Source organism: Artemia sp. Qi Xiang Cuo, chromosome 13, assembly GCF_049724085.1.
Source record: "Artemia sp. Qi Xiang Cuo chromosome 13, ASM4972408v1, whole genome shotgun sequence".
Taxonomy (NCBI): domain Eukaryota; kingdom Metazoa; phylum Arthropoda; class Branchiopoda; order Anostraca; family Artemiidae; genus Artemia; species Artemia sp. Qi Xiang Cuo.
Genome location: NC_142806.1, coordinates 52,015,682 through 52,037,002, shown reverse-complemented (window position 1 = coordinate 52,037,002; position 21,321 = coordinate 52,015,682). Strand labels below are relative to the sequence as shown.

At 37.0% G+C, this 21,321-nt stretch overlaps 1 protein-coding gene across 4 annotated transcripts in view; it reads right to left on the bottom strand.

The window, feature by feature from the left end:
• Positions 1–21,321, bottom strand: part of LOC148945404 (CD109 antigen-like) — a 135,106-nt gene that overhangs the window by 102,068 nt on the left and 11,717 nt on the right. For 3 of the 4 annotated variants that reach the window (XM_089099331.1, XM_089099332.1, XM_089099329.1), the window contains exons 1-3: positions 13,644–13,767; positions 7,428–7,526; positions 413–605 (exon numbers count right to left, since the gene is read on the bottom strand). In XM_089099331.1, coding sequence (XP_088955457.1) covers positions 413–605; positions 7,428–7,483 — 249 coding nt within the window. In that variant the 5' untranslated portion in view covers positions 7,484–7,526; positions 13,644–13,767. Of the gene's footprint in view, positions 1–412; positions 606–7,427; positions 7,527–13,643; positions 13,768–21,321 lie in introns of those variants that run through there. The other variant, XM_089099330.1, reaches the window with a different exon arrangement.

The following is a 21,321-nucleotide window of genomic DNA, read 5'->3' as shown; positions in this document are numbered from 1 at the left end:
TTACGATTACCTTCGTCGTATAGGAGCAGCAGAATGTCATTAATATTTAGCATTTTCAATATACTTTATGAAAAGGAAGGTGTTCATAACCCTTTCCTTCGTAGGAATAGAATAATATCTAACTTTCAAATGATATCGTTAATTATCTAGATTCATCACTTGCCATATCCTTCTAATAAAGATATTTTATAGCATGTTGAATTGTTTGTATTCATTACACTTTTTGTGATTATGTTTGTTTTAAATTTTTTTTGTTCATTTATCGTATTTTTTCAGTAGTTTTTAGATGAGTCAATTAGTACAAGAAAGAAATGTCAGTATGTGTCACAACCGTCCTAAATACTATAATGGCCAGAAACGTATTAACAAATATTGACACAAACACACAGTGAAAAATAAAGAAACAAAATACCTGTAAATTCACAATTTGGGTTGTATCTGGTTCAACGACAATAGATCGATCACTGTTTACAGGACCCCCACTGTCTTGAACTCCTTCGATTCCAACTGTAACTTGAGTCGTTGTGTTGACATTATGTGTGCTTATTGCTACATGAAAATCCAAATCTGGGCGTAGAACCTTTGGAGCGACAATCGTGTAAATCCTATTTAAAAAAAAAACTTAGCATAATTAGGAAGCTCCAAAGATGTTTCTACAAGAATTAGCACCTTTGGTGCAACAATATTGTAAATCCAATTTAAAAAAGAAAAATAATGTCCTAGCATAATCAGAAAGCTCCAAAGATTTTGATGCAGTAATTAGCACTTTTGAAGCAACAATAGTGTAAATCCCACTAAAAAAAGGAAAAAACTTGTCTCAGCATAATTATGAAGATCCAAAGAGTTTGCTCCAATAATTAACACCTTTGGGGCAATAACAGTGCAAATACTTGACGCATAAGTAACAGTTAAATATGGAAAATCCTTTTATTTGGCAGAGAACGCACAAAAAACACAGTGGCTGTCTTCAGCAGATAAACCAGAGATCCAGAGATGTTTTGTGTTCCACTGTCAAATAAAAGGATTCTTCCTATTGAATTGTTATTTATACGTCATGGAAGGCAGTGTGGTCTTCGAAAATACCTAAGTGTAAATCCTATTTAAACAAAAAAAAATCATCTTAACATAATAAGGAAGTAATCTTAAAACTCTGCACCAAAGTATAAATATTGGATAGCATTTTTTAAATACTAATTTACTAAAACAATGATCAGGAAGAGAAAATCCTTCTCTGAGACTAGTTTAACCAGCTGAAAAATAAAAAAATTGGAAGTAAAAATTATATTATCCCCCCCCCCCCCCCCGCTCGCAAAAATTCTTGATCCTTACCTTATTGATCCGATCTTTGTGCGCAATGATATATTGCGTGGTTTATATCGCAGTTTCATGCAAAAGTAAGAGTAAGAAGAGTTATTCCCTCAGGTTGGTTTGAACATAAAGTGCCCACTTAAGCATGAAAAAAACCGAAGGTGTAGATCTGAAGAAAATACATTGAATCCAGACACTTCAAATCCAAAGTAGATGAAAATCCATTCCCTTTGTCTTCTAAGCCCACATTATCTGCTCTAATAAAATTCAAGCGAGTCTCAACTCGTATGTGCTAAAGTCAGACAAGGGGAGTGTGCCTCTGAAAATCGTTCATACATCCCATTTATCCAATAAAATTGCCTTACACTTGCCAACCTTTCTGTTGAAAATTTGGTGGTGGGGAGTGTGTTGATGGAATAAGGGGCATAGACCCTCTTTGTCTCTGTAAGAATACACACTGATATTCTTGTATGATTCCGCTTTAAACCATGTCTATCAAGTCTGTGTCTTTGCTAAATTGTTGGTGGGAACCACAGTATAAAGATATAGCAGTAAGTTTACCGCAGATAATTTCTGGTTCTTCATTCTCGGTGCGAACAAACAGCTCCTCCCACTTATTCTTGCATTAGCGCATACAAACAGCTCCTCTCATTCGATCTGCCATCAGCAGTCCAATTACCCTGGAACACGTATTTTGGCAGTAGCTTTCTCAAAATGCCTTTGAAACCAAATTGGGACTTTGAAACCTATTTTTAATTCCTAAGAACATTTAATAATAACATTGCACTTCTAATTATCGATTTTCATATATGTATTGAAATATATTAATTTAAAATTTAGTGTTACAACGTTGAAGCCAAATTTCATGTTCAAGAGAAATCTGACTTGTCTACCCATGAAAAGATCTAATTTCGCTTATGTTTTACGTTCTCTGGAGCACTCGCACCTCGGTCAGGGTTTTTATAATGAGTGAGATAGGGAAAGATCATACTGCCTATAATTTATATACTGTGGTGGGATCTGGGAATATGACTGGGCACGATGTAGACCCATTTTATGCCTCGAATCATACAGATTGGAAATGATTAACATTCCCAATTTAAAGAAAGTTGAAAATGGCTACCTGTCTCTTAACAGTAGGATATAAGAGGAGGGGTGTTGGTGGGGGGGGGGTGAGTCAATCCTAAATCAAGTAACTATTTAAAATCATTATGTGATTCTGGTTCAAAAAGGGTCAACACGCCGAACCTTGCACTAAAAAAAATTACCAGGGGTATTCAAAGGGTTTCTAGACCAAAAGTTTGTCTAGTTATGGCAATTCAGAATCCTTGGGTGATTTCAGTTCAACTATTATGCAACATACCTACTTTTCTACTATAAGTTGGTAGTGGTCTGGGTGGTAGTGTTGTTGGATGGTGTTCAATTCTGCTGAGAAGTTGGGAGTTGATGGAGAGGAGGAAGTGGGTGGTGTGACAGGCCTCCAGCTGTACAGACTGAAAATCCTTGCTTGCTTCAAACAAGATGTAACATGCCTGCCATCCTTCAAAACAATTAATTGGGATCAGGCATAGCAAGGGGTCACAGAGTTAATTAGTACCTTAAGTTGCACCCACTGAAAACCCTTATGTGATTCTAGTTTTAACGTAGTGCCCCAACCCAATTCTTGCTAAAGGGATGGCAGGTTTGTAGGAGAATATTGACTCACTTTCGCACTTAAGTCTTACATATTGAAAGTTTTTTACATGATTCAAGTTATAACAAGGTCCAATATACCCACTTTTCTGCTAAGAAGTTGAAAGTAGGGGGGGGGGCAGGAGAGGGTGTCAGATAGGAAGCTGTCCAAGTTTAGTTCTCTAATCACACAAATTGAAAGTCCTTGCATGATTCTTTGTGACAACTTTGTGCTTCAATCATACAGGTTGAAAGCTCTTGTGTCAACGCTTGTTTATTGCAATCATCACCTGATTGATTTTATGATTTGTACCACAGCATTGAAGTTTTCGGCACCTTGAAATCTTCAAATTATGTGGCCATAAAAACCATGAAAATGTTTTAATATAAATGGAGGTGGTCCAGGAAAACATTGTGCATCTTATTCACTTTCAGATTTGAGTCTAATTCTAATTTGAAACTGGTACCTTTATGCTTGGCAGGCCCAAAAGAGCTTTCCATTCAAAAGCAGAATCATGGCTCAAGGGGCCACTTCAGATCATACTTTATGACTATAAAACTCCGCTTCAACCCCTCCTACTGTAGAATTTGGCTCAAAAACTTTCCTTTTCATTGCCATACAAAAGCAAAAAAAAACAACCAGGAGGTCAGACCTTTACACTCCTTTCTTGTAATAAACTAATTATCAATATAGGGGGGGAAGCAAAGCATTACTCCCACAAGAGTAATCTACATATTTAGATGTAAATGTTGATTATTCTGAAGCATCAGACATGGCAAAGTTTGTATTACCCAATAACCTACAGATTATGCCCCTGGGCTGAATATGCCTCTTGGGTAGATGGCCAAGGTATGACCAAGTCAAGCCTTGAACAAAACCCATTAGTACAAGCCCTCTCCGACAACTTTCTGTACCAAACAGTAACTATGCCCACAAGAATGCGCCCAGGACAAAATCCCTCCATACTGGACCTAGTCATAACGAATGACCCAGAAAAGGTGATCAACACATACACTCTCAGTCCAATTGGCTCAAGTGACCACATGCCAGTTCTCTCATCTATTCAACTCAACTCCAAACCATCAAAATATACCAAGCAATCCTTTACAAATTACAAGATGATGGTGAAAGAGCTGTTCGATGCTAACCTGGAAACACTTATATCAGAAGATGTCAAAGCCTCATGGCTAACTCTAAAAAAGAGCCAAGCCAAACACACCAGCATAACATGGAAAAAGAAACCCAAAACTCTACCTTTCCTCACCCCAAAAATCAAGAAACTGCGCAACAGGAAGAAAAAACTTTGGGAGAAGTACATGAAACAAAAAACTACAGCTTTGTACAAGCAGTACAAAACTGCAAGGAACCTCCTCAGAAAAGAAACTAGAAAACTGACCTCAAACTACAAAGAACGACTGGCTAAAAACGTTAAGGAAAACCCAAAATTATTCTGGAAATACATCTCCCATAAGAAGCCAGGCAGACACACAGTACCAGACCTGGTAATCAACAACTCTTTATCCTCTTGCCCCTCTGAAAAAGCAAACCTTCTTAATCAGCAGTTTGCCTCAGTGTTCTCCATGGATGACCCCCAATCAACCCCCCCACCAGCAGAACAGGCTCACACTCCCTTCCCAATGGTACACTCACCAGTCACAATCGAAGAAGTAACCAAACAGCTTAAGAACCTCGATTCCAATAAATCGACGGGACCTGATGGTCTCAGCCCATGACTGATGAAGGAATTAAGCCCTGCAATATCAGCCCCACTGGTAAAACTATTCAATCTGTCACTGGCACAAGGAAAGCTTCCTGGGGACTGGAAGAAGGGAATAGTCATCCCAATTCACAAGAAAGGTAGCAAAACTTCTGCAGCAAACTACAGACCTATCAGCCTTACATGTGTGGCATGCAAGGTCATGGAGAGAATCATAAACAAGCGTATCATTAACCATCTTAAGGCCAACTCACTTATCAGCAGCAGTCAGCATGGTTTTCGCTTAAAGAGATCGGTGGACACAAACCTTCTTGAGTCATATAGTCTTGTAACTGACCTACTAGAGAGAGGATTACCTGTGGATATAATACTGTTAGACCTAGCTAAAGCATTTGACAAGGTTTGTCACCGATACCTCATTCACAGGCTACTTACTCTATCTGTTAGTCCACAAGTGGTCAGTTGGACAGAGGACTTTCTGAGGGACAGAACACAGCAAGTGAAAGTGATAACTGGACCAAATAGCCATGTCCTTTCTGACAAAATCAAAGTCACTAGTGGGGTTCCCTAGGGCAGCGTCCTGGGCCCCACCCTGTTTAACATCTACATAAATGAGCTACCCCTCATCACCAGCAACAAAACCACCCTATATGCAGATGATTCGAAACTCATAGGTCCTGCCAACACCTCTTCTTCCATCCAATCCCTCCAAACTGATCTCAACCACATGTGCTCCTGGGTCAAAAGATGGCTGCTGGAATTCAACGCAGACAAATGCAAGGTCATACACTTTGGACACAAAAACCCCAAACATCAGTACCTCATGACCCAAAATTCTGGAAGTCACCACACAATTGAGCCTGTCCAGGAGGAGAGTGACCTTGGCGTCATCGTTGACTCCCAGTTGAAATTCAGCTCCCACTCACAAAAAATCTCAGCCAATGCTAGTAGAGCCCTAGGCATCATCAAACACAGCATCACCAGTAGGAGTAAACACGTAATCATCAAACTCTACAAAGGATTAGTAAGACCTAGACTGGAGGTGGGGACGATACTGGCCACCCCTCGATACAAAAAGGACAAGACAGTTCTTGAGCAAATCCAACGAAGGGCCACTAAGATGATTGTCGGCATGGAAAACAAGACATACAGTGAACGGCTGAAGGAACTCAACCTCCCCTCCTTAGTATACAGACGGAAACGTGAAGACATGATTCAGGCGCACAAACTCCTCTCAACCAATTGAGAAAATGAGATCCTGGAGATCGACACCTCCCACAAAACACGAGGACACCTTAGACGAATCCGCAAACATCACGCTACAACTGGAGCAAGATGCAATTTCTTCTCGAATTGGATTGAGAACCTCTGGAATAACCTCAAGGAGGACACTGTTGCTGCTGAATCAACAGATGCTTTCAAACGCCATCTGGATGTTGAGTTGAAAGATACACCATGGAAGTTTGACTGGGAAGCACCAGAATCTTTCACCAGAACTTAACCAACTACAACAGTCATTACACGAAGTGATTCAACAGGATCGAAAGTCCTTATTTCACTCCAAGCTGTGATTTAAGGTAATTTAAGGTAATGAGACCTTTCCTCCCTTTACCCATAAAGTTTTTGCACTAATTGTTATATAAAAAATTCTTCTTTATTTTTATTATCTGCATTAAATTTTACATTTTTAAATTGTTAGAATAAGGTCCAACATGAGTTTGACCATACCTGAGCACCATATAGAGGAGGCTCCAATGAGATGGAACAAAAGACAAAATTGGGACCAACAATGCACTTATTTCAAGTTTAGACAGCATAGGGTACATTAGAAGTTTATTCTTGCTCCCATCTCACTTTCAAGACAGACCTTCTGGTTTGACTACTTTGTAACAACTTATTGATGGCTCAGTGTCTCCAACTCATATATATATATATATATATATATATATATATATATATATATATATATATATATATATATATATATATATATATATATATATATATATATATATATATATATATATATATATATATATATATATATATATATATATATATATATATATATATATATATATATATATATATATATATATATATATATATATATATATATATATATATATATATATATATATATATATATATATATATATATATATATATATATATATATATATATATATATATATATATATATATATATATATATATATATATATATATATATATATATATATATATATATATATATATATATATATATATATATATATATATATATATATATATATATATATATATATATATATATATATATAGATATATATATATATATATATATATATATATATATATATATGTATATATATGATATATATGTATATATGTATATATATGTATATATATGTATATATATGTATATATATGTATATATATGTATATATATGTATATATATATATATATATATATGTATATATATGTATATATATATATATATATATATATATATATATATATATATATATATAACCACTGGTGATTCTTTGAATTCCTCTGTATGCTTCTGCAAAGAAAATCTTCTAAACTGTATAGAGCATGTATTTAATGAAATAGATTCCTCAGAAATCATTAAGTATTGAAAAGAAAGTGTGTTTTTATCTTTTTGGTATCAACATGTAGCCTTTGTTGTATTTATACATTACTAAACTTGAAAAACAACTCACCCTTCTGAGATGACTCCAGTGAAAAGCACAGCAAAAACAATGAGAAATAGTTGCATTTTCAGAAGGTAGATGGCAGAAACAAGACTAGACTTGAGGAACCTACAAGACAAAAGCAAATACCACAATTAGTCAATGAGTGTTTACATCTCATTTTCTATCTCATTAAATTCTTTCCTTTAATTTTAATTTAATACTTGCCACTCAAAGCCTGCATTCAAATATATTTGATTAGACTAAGATGTTCCCAGAACTCCCTGTGACTGCATGTTACTGCAAGCAAGCAAAAAAAAGAAAAAAAGCAATATTGATGAAAATAGGGCATATAATTTCTTGTAACCATAATAAATACAATTTGTGACTTTTTGTGTAATTTTTAATTATATTTTAATTTTTAATATTTTTAATTATAGGTTTGTGTATGTTTCTAAATTCTAGCAATATATATTTTCATATGTGCATTTATATTTTTACCTAATAAATAAATCATCAAAAAATATTTATTAATCTCTTTGTTTTAAGGAAGCCAGTCAGCTGTTGACATAGATTGGTGCAGTAAGTCATGGCACACATTTTAGGATGCACCTGATGAGCTGAGTCACCATCATCATTTACTGAGTCATCATTTACAGGATTTTTCCTTATTTCTGGCAAGTGTGATTTAAAGTAATAATCAAGTATTTATGATTGTTTTTAAGGCAGTTTTCTGAATCTCTGGCAATCATTTTTTCATAGCCTGGACCAAAGGAACAAGTTTTTACTTCAAAAATCCTATGGGATCAAAATCAAATTTTTTAATTGGTATATTTTGAAAGAGCATAAAAAGACATTTATTAAGTTTTATTTACTTATCTAAACTATTTGGTAATAGTGGATTTTAGAAGCCCAGGAATGTATTAAGGAGATAACAGTACATAAAACCATTAGATTCATCCCTTCCAGATATCATATCTTCTTTTCTGACAAGATGTACCCCCCCCATCTGATGGTCCCAGATAGCCATACATTGTATTTTTTAGTTAACAAATGTACAACTGTATTTTTGATATGTCAAAACCATTAGGCCTATCTAATTATAAAAAAATTTGAGATCATTTGGATGATTATATTATTTTAAAATGTGGATAACAATGGAAGAAACGATCATAATGATTAATGTAAATGTATTTATTGGTTGGCGACTTCTGAAGGAAACATGCTAAACAAGTAAAGGTAGTATGATTAGATTCCTTATTTTATGTTTTTAAGTTGGGATTACTGTGGAAGCTAAGGAGGGGAATTGGGGCTTAGTGAGGTTGTAAAACTCAGGGAAAATGTCCTCAGTGCAATAATTTGAAAGCAGATTTGGTATTCTTGCATTATATGGGCCTTTCTAAAAATTAAAGTTTGGTTAATGCTAATGAAATAAAATAGGATGAATATATAATAGTTTAGAAACAAATTTGGGCTATATATTTGCACATTAGGGGGGGGGGGGGTGGTAAAGCATAGCATATATTAAGTATGTAACCTAACCTGGTGCCTTCCCCCCCCCTCTACACCCCAAAAAACAACAGTTTAAATATTGTATACACAATAAAAACCATGCTATCATTGTATTACTCTGTAGTGGTTAACCCATTAAAAACAGGTTTTTTGTGATGACTGGTTTCCTTGTAAAGGCCCATATAATGCAAGAGTACTGCAGATTTTATCCCCCTTTCTCTTAAGGTGGTAATGAGTGCAGCTTTAAGGAAGAAGGAGTATAGGGTTTTACTCTCTTTGTAAATGTTTCTTAGCAAACAGCTTTAGACCAACTTGATTTAGTTAGTTGGATAATTAGATTATAATTGTCAGAAAGATAATTAGAAACTATGACACAAAGGGGTTTAACTTAATTATAATGGAATGTTACCTATAGCTTTCTTACATATTTTAAAGTAAGAACAGTTTTCTTAACATTTTTCCTTCTCAATATCCCTAACTGTAGGCTAATACACTAGGAAATAGCCTTCAAGCTGAAATGGCAACTGCACCCAAAGCTGTGTCCTTCAAGTCCAGACTAGACAAGGAATGGAATGACTAGCCATGTAAATATGAGTGGGACTGTCTGTCCCATTCAACTACCAACTGATGCCAACTTCATCATAATGAGTGTCTTGCTAGGAGGCTGATGCTGCTTTGGGCTTAAATTGCATCTCTCCAGCAGACCTCTCTTATGGCATGTCACTGGGCCCTAACACAGTGACAAAATTTTACCATCATTGACCCAGACCACAACAGATCCAGTATGGACCTTAATTTCACTCTGAAGTGCAAATTAAGGTAATTACTGAGTTAGAAAGAAAATTAGAAACTATGACACAAAGAGCTTTAACTTAATTATAATGGAATGTTACCTATAGCTTTCTTACATATTTTGAAGTAAGAACAGTTTTCTTAACATTTCTCCTTCTCAATATCCCTAACTGCAGGCTAATACACTAGGAAATATTAGTCCTCTTATTTGTCATTCAGATCTGTTACTAGCTATTGACAATGAGGAAAACCAAATGTGCTTGTTCTGTTTGAATGTTTTAGCTGCTGATATTGGCTTCAATGTATTTTTCTATGACTATTTTCTTCAAACAGATTTAACATCAAAAAAGCAACATCAGCAAAATCCAGTTTTAGGAATGATTGGTAAAATTCTAGTTTAGCTACTTTTGATAAAATTCTACTTTAGGTACTTTTGACTATCTTAGAAAGGGGTTAGGTTAGGAAAATGAAACTTTCAGAGATGGATCTACAGGCTAAAGTGTGTCCCAGGAAGGTATTTTGAAGAACCTACCTCCATTCCTTCTCCCCCTAAAGGGTCCTGAAATTTACCTATTGAAATTTTGACAGAACAGCATTTTACCTTAATTTTTAGTTATCAGTTTCTTCCTTTTTGGCTTTAGTTCTGAAAATGCAATTCCTGTTATTTGAGTAGAATTTTAAGCCATATACATGTTGTTTTTTTGTTTTTTTTTAATTTAGGAAATGTATTTGCAGGTCATTAAAAGCTTATAAACTGGGATTGAGCAAAGTTGCAAAGCTGGAAACAATTTTGTTGTACTTTATTTAAGCAGCGGATCTATTTTACAAGGTTTCACTTTTATAAAACAACAGTTTTTAAAGATCATCAAAGGTCAGGACCCTCTAGAGGGAGAAGGAGTGGAGTTTGGCCTAGTTACTTCAAAATACCAGTCAATATACACCAAATCATATTATTGAGTTAGGACTAAAGTGAATACAACATTCGATGCCTTTTTTATGCTGATTACGAATATAATAAGCATTTACATCATAAATGAATTTCAGCCCCCCCTATATATGCCAAGTTAGGGTTAGGTTAGGTATAGCCTATATAGGGAGGGGGCTTAAATTCATTTTCGATATAAATGCTTATTATATTCGCAATCAGCATAAAAAAAGGCATCAAATGGTGTATTCACTTTATTTGAAACTTGATAATATGATTTGGTATATATTGACCAAAATACCTTCCCAGGACATAGGCCTACTTTAGCCGGTAAAATTCTACCAAATCATATTATTGAGTTAGGATTAAAGTGAATATACCATTTGATGCCTTTTTTATGCTGATTACAAATATAATAGCCTAATCATTTCTATTGGAAATGAATTTCAGCCCCCCCCCCTATATATGCCAATTCAGGGTTAGGTTAGGTTGTAGAAATATATAGCCTACCCTGAATTGGCATGTATAGGGGGGGCTGAAATTCATTTCTGATAGAAATGATTACTATATTTGTAATCAGCATAGAAAAAAAGCATTGAGTGGTATACCTTAAATTACCTTAAATCGCATCTTCTAGCGACTAAGGTTGCAGGAACCTGTAGATGTCGTCAGGTAGTATTGACAGGAGTTCGTTGCACAATTCATTAGTGGATCATCACATCCTACACGTATACAGGACAGTTGAATATCACACACTAATAGACCCTAGTGGTGGATGCAGGCTCATCCCACTGCGTCCTCCATGGCTTGTTCCTCCAGTCATGGTCAACGCCAGTCTTGAAGCTGTTAACTGAAGCTGCGGAAACAGTTGAATCGCTCAGTGAATTCCACAACGGAACAACGCGATTGGTGAAGAAGTTGTATTTCTCACGCTTTCTGCTGAATCTTTGGCGGAGTTTTATGGGGTTACCTCGCGCTCTGCTAGACTGGTCCTGTTCGAGAATGGGCTTGATAACACTGCTGTTCATCAACTTATATGCCAAAATTACGTCCCCCCTTTTTCTACGGTAGGTCAGAGTTTGCAAATCAAGCTTTTCTAGGCGTTGCTCATATGGGATTTGTTGGTTGGCAAATGGGAGCCTAGTAGCTCTTCTCTGGACTTTTTCAAGCAACTCTGCATCGCATTTGAAGTGGGGGTTTGCAACTGCCATCCCAAACTCAAGATGAGGGCGGACAAGGGCTGTGTAAAGCTTCTTAATGACCCTGGGGTGGCGACTAGTCACTGATCGCTTGATTAGGCCTAGGATCTTGTTTGCCTTTGCGGCTTGAGTTCGGCAGTGACTATGGAACTTCAGCTTATTATCTATGATTACCCCGAGATCACGTTCTTCCTCTGCGCTTTGGATGGGTGTTATAGCACCAGTAGAGTCCAACATATGGTAGCTATGGCAAGGGTTGTTCAGTCCAAGATGTAAAACTTTACATTTGCTTGGGTTAAACTCTAGTGTCCAAGTTGAGGCCCATTGGCAGAGGTTTGTTAAGTCTTGTTGCAGGGCATTGCAGTCTTCGTCAGAAGCGGCAGGTCCAAAGAGTTTGGAATCGTCTGCATATAATTCCAGCAGATTCTGGACAACCTCAGGAGCATCGTTAATGTAGAGGTTGAATAATGTCGGGCCCAACTTAGTTCCCTGTGGCACACCACTTCTGACATTTACTGGTGCCGAGTACACGAGGTTTCCGTTGTGGTCGTAGACTGCAGCAATCTGGATTCTATCAGACAGAAAGCTATGGATCCACTGGGCTACGTCTACATCAATGTGATATGCTGACAGTTTAATCATCAGGTACCGGTGGGACATTTTATCGAAGGCTTTTGCCTGGTCCAGTAGGAACACGTCTACAGGGGATCCCGATTCGATAACCTCAGTGATTGATTCATAAGCTTGGATCAGGTTCGTTTCAATGGACATTCCTTTTCTAAAGCCATGTTGGCCGCTGTAAAGGAGACCATTCCTTGTCATGTGAGCTATAACGGCATCATTGACAATTCCTTCAATCAGCTTAGCAACGACTGAGGTAAGGCTTATGGGCCGGTAGTTCTCTGGCTGGCTTCTGGAACCTTTCTTAAATATTGGAGTTATTGTTGCTGTACGCCAATCAGGTGGTAGTTTCTTTGTCTTCAAAGACAGATTATACAAGGAGCAGAGCGGTTCGGTGACTATATCAGAGATTTCTTTGAGCAGCCTGGGATGGATGCCGTCTGGTCCTTTGGCTTTGTTAGGGTCCAGCTTTGATAGTCTTTTCTTAACCTCTTCAGTCGTGATGATGAGTTTCGGCATAAGATGTTCGATATGTCTGGGGTCAGGACATGAGGGTTCAGCTGATGAGTCTGAGGAGAAGTTCGAAGCGAAGGTAGTGTTAAGCACGTTTGCTATAGGATTCACTTTAGGTGTAAGTCAATAATATGATTTGGTAGAACTTTACCCTTTAGCCTGTAGACCCATCCCTGAAAGTTTCATTTTCCTAATCTAACCCCTTTCCAGGATAGCCAAAAGTAGCTATAGTAGAATTTTACCCAACAATTTGTTATCTTGGAGAGGGGTTAGGTTAAGAAAATGAATGTTTTAAAACCTAGGTCACTAGGTTATTGGCTGTTTTGAGCCCTTAAGGGCTCAAATTTAATTTTCCTAGAAGCAATTATTGTATTATGAAAGAGCATAAAAAAGGCATCAAGCTATATATCCACTTTTATCCTAGCTAGAATTCTGTTGTAAACTGCAAATTTAGCTTAGCCTACCTATTTTGGGCCCTTGACATTTCACTCACCAAACTCAACTACTTTCAAAGATAACAGGATGCCTCTCAACCAGAACTTTCCCGAATTTCAAATGTTTGACCAAATCTAACCTGTTTATTTAACCTAGGGTTGGTTTAAGCCAGAAAGCCTACAGTATTACATCACAAAGTTATTTAAACAATAGACCTACAACCAATTTCTGAATCAAGAAACTACTTACAATCAAAAGAGAATACGATGACAATCAAAAGTTGACTAAGATACAAGACTTATATGATTAACTCATTTGAGGAGTATGGTTAAAGCTGAACCACCCAAAAATCTGCATATTAAGTACAATCAGTTCTTCATTGAATACTGTTAGGTTTGAGTGTTTATTTAGCGGTACCTAATAATAGAGAAAAAAGATAGCGCCCCATTTAGGAAGTGCGAAATATTATATCATTAAAAAATTAGATATTATAGTCTTCGAAAACTTTTATTAGTAAACGGTCTTTTTCAAGCCTATACAATTTTGTGGAACAATTTTTAGGGCTTTCTTATCAAAATGTTATATGATAGCCATTTTCTCAATATTCATATACAAAATTTAATGTTAAATTCGGAATACGAAATTAAGGTTTAGCTAAAACCATGTCGCCAACAGTATAAGGAAGTTACAGTTAAACCTTCCGCCAACAGTATAAGGAAATTTAAAGTTATAAGGAAAGAAAAATTAGCAAGAGGAGTGATGAAAGGTATCCCATTGTACCTATCAAAAGACCAGATGCAATCAAGTATCCAGTCTGGTGTTGTAGTGAAAGATGTTATTAGACTACAAGGATATAACAGAGACTTCAAAAAGCTAGAGGATAGCCTATCAGTGATGGTAATTTTGAAGCCAACATTATCCCGGGTAGCATTTGGTGTTCTGGAAAAAAACAGAGACATTTTGCCCTACCATTGGAAAGTAATGCGGTGCGGTAAGTGTCAAAAATATGGACACTTACAAAAAGACTGTAAATCAAAAGAGGTTAGCCTAAGATATGCAAAGAATCACCAAAGGCGAGATTGCCCACTTAAAATGGAAAACACAAATGAAAGGATCAATAAATACAAGTGTGTAAATTGTAAAGTAAATCACTCATCAACGTCTTCAATTGGCCAAATAAGAAGAGAAAATCAACAAGCGTTAGAGGCTGCTGAAAAATATGGTTTGGATTTCAAAAGAACGAGGATTACATGTAGAAACTATGCTCAAGCAGTGCAATCAAACTTGAACCCAGAAAAAAGAATAATAAGTAAAACTGCAGCACAATTGCAACAATGGACAGCAAATAAAATAGTGATTGGGATGTTGATAACCCCTAGCATGTTAACTATTCAAGACTTACCACTGAGTGAAAAGATAGACAAGTTGTGCGATTTAATAGAAGAGCTGAAATTGGGAAAAACTTAATTGCAGTGACATATCAATGCTTTTCCAAGTTAATAGTGGTTTTGAAAATAGATCAAAACCGTAATGCAGCTGAAAATGTTATCCTGGAAAGCATGTTCAATTATGAGAGAAAAGAGCTTTGTTGCTACAATACTGTATCAAAAAGACATTGTTGTTTTCTGTATTCAAGAAACATGGCTTAATCTAATAATATGATTTCGTTCAAAGGTTTTAGCATTTTGAGGAATGACAGAATAAATGGAAAAAAAAGAGGTGTAATGATTGGAATTAAAAACCCTATTCATCACAAAAATTGGAATTGACGCATAATCCACCTGCAGATAAAGAAGTGAAAATTATTGGAGCCCAGATTCTTTTGGAAAACAACAGGAAAGCAAATATTATATGTGTTTATAATCCGAATGGAAATAATGGACTGCTGGGACAAAGAATAGAAGAAGCTATAAGTAAAGTTCCGGTTGGAGAAGATTTGATATTAGTTGGTGATATAAATGCACACAGCAGATCTTTGTGCAAATGCAGAATTATTAATAATTCTGGTACCAGCCTAGAGAATTGTTTAATCAACAATTCAATTTGTCTAGTGACACCTAGTGGCTTGCCAACGAGGCTAAGCCCACAGACAGGAGAGACAACAACAATTCACTTGGTATTATGTAGCCCAAGGATATACACTAAATTAAACATAGTATGTGATGCTGGAAGTGAGTTGTCTAATGATCATTATCCTATATTATGCACTTAACTGAAAAAATACAAATGAATGTGCATTGTCAGTTTAATATACATATACTGGTATTTAGCAATCAAAATGTTAAAATTATTTGATTTATTAAAGTTATAAAAGTAAAAACGTTTATATTTTTTTCAGTAAAGTGCAAATTTTGTTCTGGCCTAGGGAAGGCATAGGGTTTTGCGCCCAAATTATGTTAATTTCTGCTCGTTTTGAGTTTGACTCGGTTATTTATTTTAATTTCTGTTCGTTTTGGGTTTCATTTATTTTATATTGACATAGTCTTTTCAGGGAAAAGAAAATAACACTTTAAATCTTTTCGTTTTTTAAGACTTTATAGTTTGGCCTGCTAATTGTATGTTGGAGGAAAATTTTCAGCAATTTTAACAGCATACACCATTACAAAAATCTGGACACAAATAGTACTGTTTAACTTAGTTTCATACCTCCTCTAGTTGACCTGAATGGAAAACTTGATACCATTCACAAAAAAATCTGTTTACTTTCTTTGATAGCTTTGATACACTTACACTATTTTGATTTGGTTAAATTTTAAGAGCAAAAGTAGCCTCGAAAGTTTGAACATAGTACCCTCAGTCGTTCTTGGGATACTGTTGAGATGCCTTATTGGGACTTAGCATTATCACAGTGCATTTTGATTTAATCATAAGGCAACATTTATTTTTTGAACATAATGGGCAAATGGGTGGGTGGGAGTGGAAGGGGGATCAGTTGCCCTCTAATCACTTTTGAGTATTAAAAAGGGCATCAATCCTTTTTACTTTCAATCGAATGAGCCCCTTTCGAAGTTTTCACGACAACTCCTTCGATACGAAGTGCCCTGGTCTAAACATCAAAAAAACAAATATCACTAATCACTTACGACTACTGAAAAGGGCACTAGTCCTTTGAATTTCAAATCGAATGAGCCCTTTTTTGAAGTTTCTACGATAATGTACTCTATAAAAACCTTATATGCCCCCAGGGCATAACCTAAAACCCTTACCCTGAGGGCTGTGGCGGAGTATCCTCCTCGAAAACATATTTTCTATCTGTAAATCAACTACCCTGAACAAAACGGCTATCTCAAAATTTTTATTGGATGTGTTTGGGGGAATGATGGGCGTGGGAGGGGGGGGGGCTAGTTGCCCTCAAATCACTTTCGACTATTAAAATATGAGCTTCTTTTTGAAGTTTATACGACAACGCCTTCTATAAAAACATTATACGTCCCCTGGACATAACTTAAAACCCTTGCCCGGAGGGTTGTGGGGGAGTGTCCTCTTCAAAAACATATTTTATATCTGGAAATCAAATCCGGTGAACAAAATGACTATCTCAAAATTTTGATTGGATGTGTTTGGGGGATTGATGGGCGTGGAGGGGGGGCTAGTTGCCCTCCAATCACTTTCGACGATTAAAAATCGTCGAATTTCCAATCGAATTAGCCTTTTTTTAGTTTCTACGACAACGCCTTCTATAAAAACATTATATGCCCCCAGGGCATAACTTAAAACCCGTGCCCTGAGGGTTGTGGGGGAGTGACTTTCTAAAAAATATACGTTCTATCTGGGAACCAACTAGCCTACGCTAAACAAAATTGCTATCTCATAATTTTGGATCTGTTTGGGTGAATAATGGACGCGGGGGGGGGGGCTAGTTGCCCTCCAATCACTTTCAACTATTAAAAAGGGCACTAGCCCTTTGAATTTCTAATCAAATGAGCCCCTTTTTGAAGTTTCTACGACAACGCCTTCTTATAAAAAACCTTACATGCCCTCACGGCATAACTTAAAACCCTTGCCCTCAGGGTTGTGGGGGAGTGTCCTCCTAAAAAACACATTTTCTATTTGGAAATCAAGAAATCATCTGAAAATTCTGATTGGATGTGTTTGGGGCAATGATGGGCGTGGGGGGCTAGTTGCCCTCCAATCAGTTTCAATCAGTTTTCATCGAATGAGCCTAATTTGAAGTTTATACGACAACGCCTTCTTAAAAACCTTATATCCCCCTGGGCATAACTTAAAACGTTTGCCCTGAGGGTTGTGGGGGAGTGTCCTCCTCAAAAAGATATTTTCTATCTGGAAATCAACTACGCTGAACAAAATGGCTATCTCAAAATTTTAATTGGATGTGTTTGGGGGATTGATGGGCGTGGGGGGCTAGTTGCCCTCCAATCACTTTCGACTTTTAAAAAGCGCACAAGCCTTTTGAATTTCCAATCGAATGAGCCTGTTTTGAAGTTTCTACGGCAATACCTTCTATAAAAACCTTATATGCCCCCAGGGCATAACTTAAAACCTTTGCCCTGAGGGTTGCGGGGGAGTGTCCTCCTCAAAAACAAATTTTCTATCTGGAAATCAACTAGCCTTCGCTGAACAAAATGGCTATCTCAAAATTTTGATTGGATGTGTTTTGGGGAATGATAGGCGTGGGGGGGGCTAGTTGCCCCCCAATCACTTTCGAATATCAAAAAGGGCACTAGCCCTTTGAATTTCCAATCAAATGAGCCTGTTTTGAAGTTTCTACGGCAACGCCTTCTATAAAAACCTTATATGCCCCCAGGGAATAACTTAAAACCCTTGCCACGAGGGTTGTGGGGGAGTGTCCTCCTCAAAAACATATTTTCTATGTTGAAATCAACTACGCTGAACAAAATGGCTAGCTCACAATTTTGATTGGCTGTGTTTGGGGGAATGATGGGCGTGGGGGGGGCTAGTTGCCTTCCAATCACTTTCGACTATTAAAAAGGGCACTAGCCCTTTGATTTTCCAATCGAATGAGCTTGTTTTGAAGTTTCTACGACAACACTTTCTATAAAAACCTTATATGCCCCAAGGGCATAACTTAAAGTCCTTGCCCCGAGGGTTGTGGGGGTGTGTCCCCCTCAAAAAGATATTTTCTATCTGGAAATCAGCTACGCTGAAAAAATGCCTATCTCACAATTTTGATTGGATGTGTTTTGGGGAATGATGGGCGTGAAGGGGGGGGGGGCTAGTCACCCTCCAATCACTTTCGACTATTACAAAGGGCACTAGCCCTTTGAATTTCCAATCGAATTAGCCTTTTTTGAAGTTTCTACGACAACGCCTTCTATAAAAACCTTATATGCGCCCATGGCATAACTTATAACCCTTTCCCCGAGGGTTGTGGGGGAATGTCCTCCTCAAAAACACATTTTCTATCTGGAAATCAACTACGTTGAACAAAATGGCTATCTCTAAATTTTTATTGGATGTGTTTGGGGGAATTATGGCGTGGGGGCGGCTAGTTGCCCTCCAATCACTTTCGACTATTGAAAAGGACACTAGCCCTTTCAATTTCCAATCGAATGAGCCTGTTTTGAAGTTTCTACGACAACGCCTTCAATAAAAACCTTATATGCCCCCAGCGCATAACTTAAAACCCTTGCCCTGAGAGTTTTGGGGAGTGTCCTGCTCAAAATCACATTTTCTATCTGGAAATCAACTACGCTGAACAAAATGGCTATCTCAAAATTTTGATTGGATGTGTTTGCGGGAATGATTGGCGTGAGGGGGGGGGCTGGTTGCCCTCCAATCACTTTAGACTATTAAAAAGGGCACTAGAACTCGCGATTTCCAATCGAATGAGCCCCTTTTGAAGTCTCTACGATGACCCCTTCAATATGAAGTGCCCTGCTTTAAAGAAAAAATAATAATAAACCGTACATTGTGTCAACATTGATCTTATATGCACTCAGGGCATAACTTAAAACCTTTGCCCCGAGGGTTGTGGGGGAGTGCTCTCCTCAATAAGATATTTTCTATCTGGAAATCAACTACGCTGAACAAAATGGCTATCTCAAAATTTTGATTGGATCTTTTTGGGGGAATGATGGGCGTGGGGGGGGGCTAGTTGCCCTGCAATCACTTTCGACTCATTAAAAGGAGACTAGCCACTCCAATTTCCAATCGAATGAGCCCTTTTCGAAGTTTCTACGACAACTCCTTCGATATGAAGTGCCCGGTATGGAGAAAAAAACACACATTGTGCCCATATCGTTCTTTACTTAGGCAGCGCTAGCGCACTGCCTATGATTATTCACTCTTGATGAAGAAGTTCCTCCCAGGGGTGACACGAAAAAAGATTCAAGATAAAAAATGTGAACTGGCCCCTTCTTACTGGGGTGTTTGAAGAATTTGATCTAAATTCATTAACAGATGAAAAAGTAGAATTGTCAAGGACAATTGAATTATATCAAGACACGATGATGAAAATAGCCAAAAATATAGTGCCATATAGGGAAGTGAGTGCTCGCAAAGGCTCTATCTGGAGGAATAAAGAATGTTCTGAAGCCAAGCGGTATTTTATGAAAAAGATAAGAATATATAATTCGGAATGGAGTCTACACAATCATATTGAAATAAAAAACAGAGCAAATGCCAAGCTCCAGAAAACTGTGTTGGAAGCTAAGAGAAAAGTGTAGAGTAGTTTTATAGATAACCTTGACTTTAGGACGCCCACTACGAAAGTGTATGAATTTGTGAAAAAGATGAACAATGGACCTATTTCAAGCAGAAACAACCTTCCAATAATATATGGTACTACAGTTCTTGTAAACAAAAAACAAAAAAGTTGATGCAGCTGCTAATTTCATGAGCTCAGTGATTGGACGAAAAGATCCCAATTCCCAAAAGGAGAGAGAGATGGAGATGAAAGCCGACCAGTTTGGAACACAAGTAAAAGATGAGGCATGCAACAGACCTTTCTCTGAACAAGTACTGAGGAATGTAATAAGAAATTTGCCAAATACATCTCTGGGACCTGATGAAATATTACCACAAGTTGTTAAATTACTCCCTACATCTTAGCTAAAAGTATTATTGGGAATAATAAATAATGCATGGAAGATTGGAAAATCTCCCGATGCATGGAAATACGAAGAAGCAGTGATGTTACCAAAGCCCGGAAAAGATCCTTTAAAGATTAAAGACCACAGATACATTACCCTCCCTGTGATTGGAAAAGTGATGGAAAGTGTGATAAAAAAAAAGGCTAGAAGTTGTGATGGACCAGAAAAAAATCCTGAAAGACATCCAATGTGGCTTTCGTGTAAAACAAAAGTGCAGAGGACAGTCTTACATGCTTGAAACAGGAGGCACTATTCACTTTGCAAAATAGATGGATACTAGCAGCTGTTTTATTAAATAAACAGGGTGCTTTTGACAGTATGCTTTACAGAAAAATGATTGGAGGCCTAATAACAGCAGACATCAAAGTTCAAATTTTAATGTTATTGGAGGATTACCTTAAAGGAAGAAGAGTCAAAGTAAGAACTTGAGAAACCTTATCATAGATTACAGTATTCTCCGAAAGAGGGATCCCTCAAGATTCAGCCCTGACATGTATAATATAGGGTCATTCGACATTCCTGTTAGTGAAAAAAAAATGATGGTGGAACTGTTTTTGCGGATGATAATAATGTCTGGGTTATGGCCCGAGACACCTACCAATTAAAGACATCAATGGCCCATGTCTTAGAGGAATTAGAAAAATAAGCTTAAGAAGCCGATTTGAAATTTTCATCAGTTAAAAAAAAAGCATTTGTGTTCTCTAGTAAAAGGATTAGAGCCCTCCCAAACATATATCTGAATGAAAATCTGATAGAATATGTGAATGAAGCAAAAATACTAGACGTAGTGGTGGACAATCAGCTCACCTGGAAGCCCCATGTGATGTATCTTAAATCAGCATGCCTGAAACGAT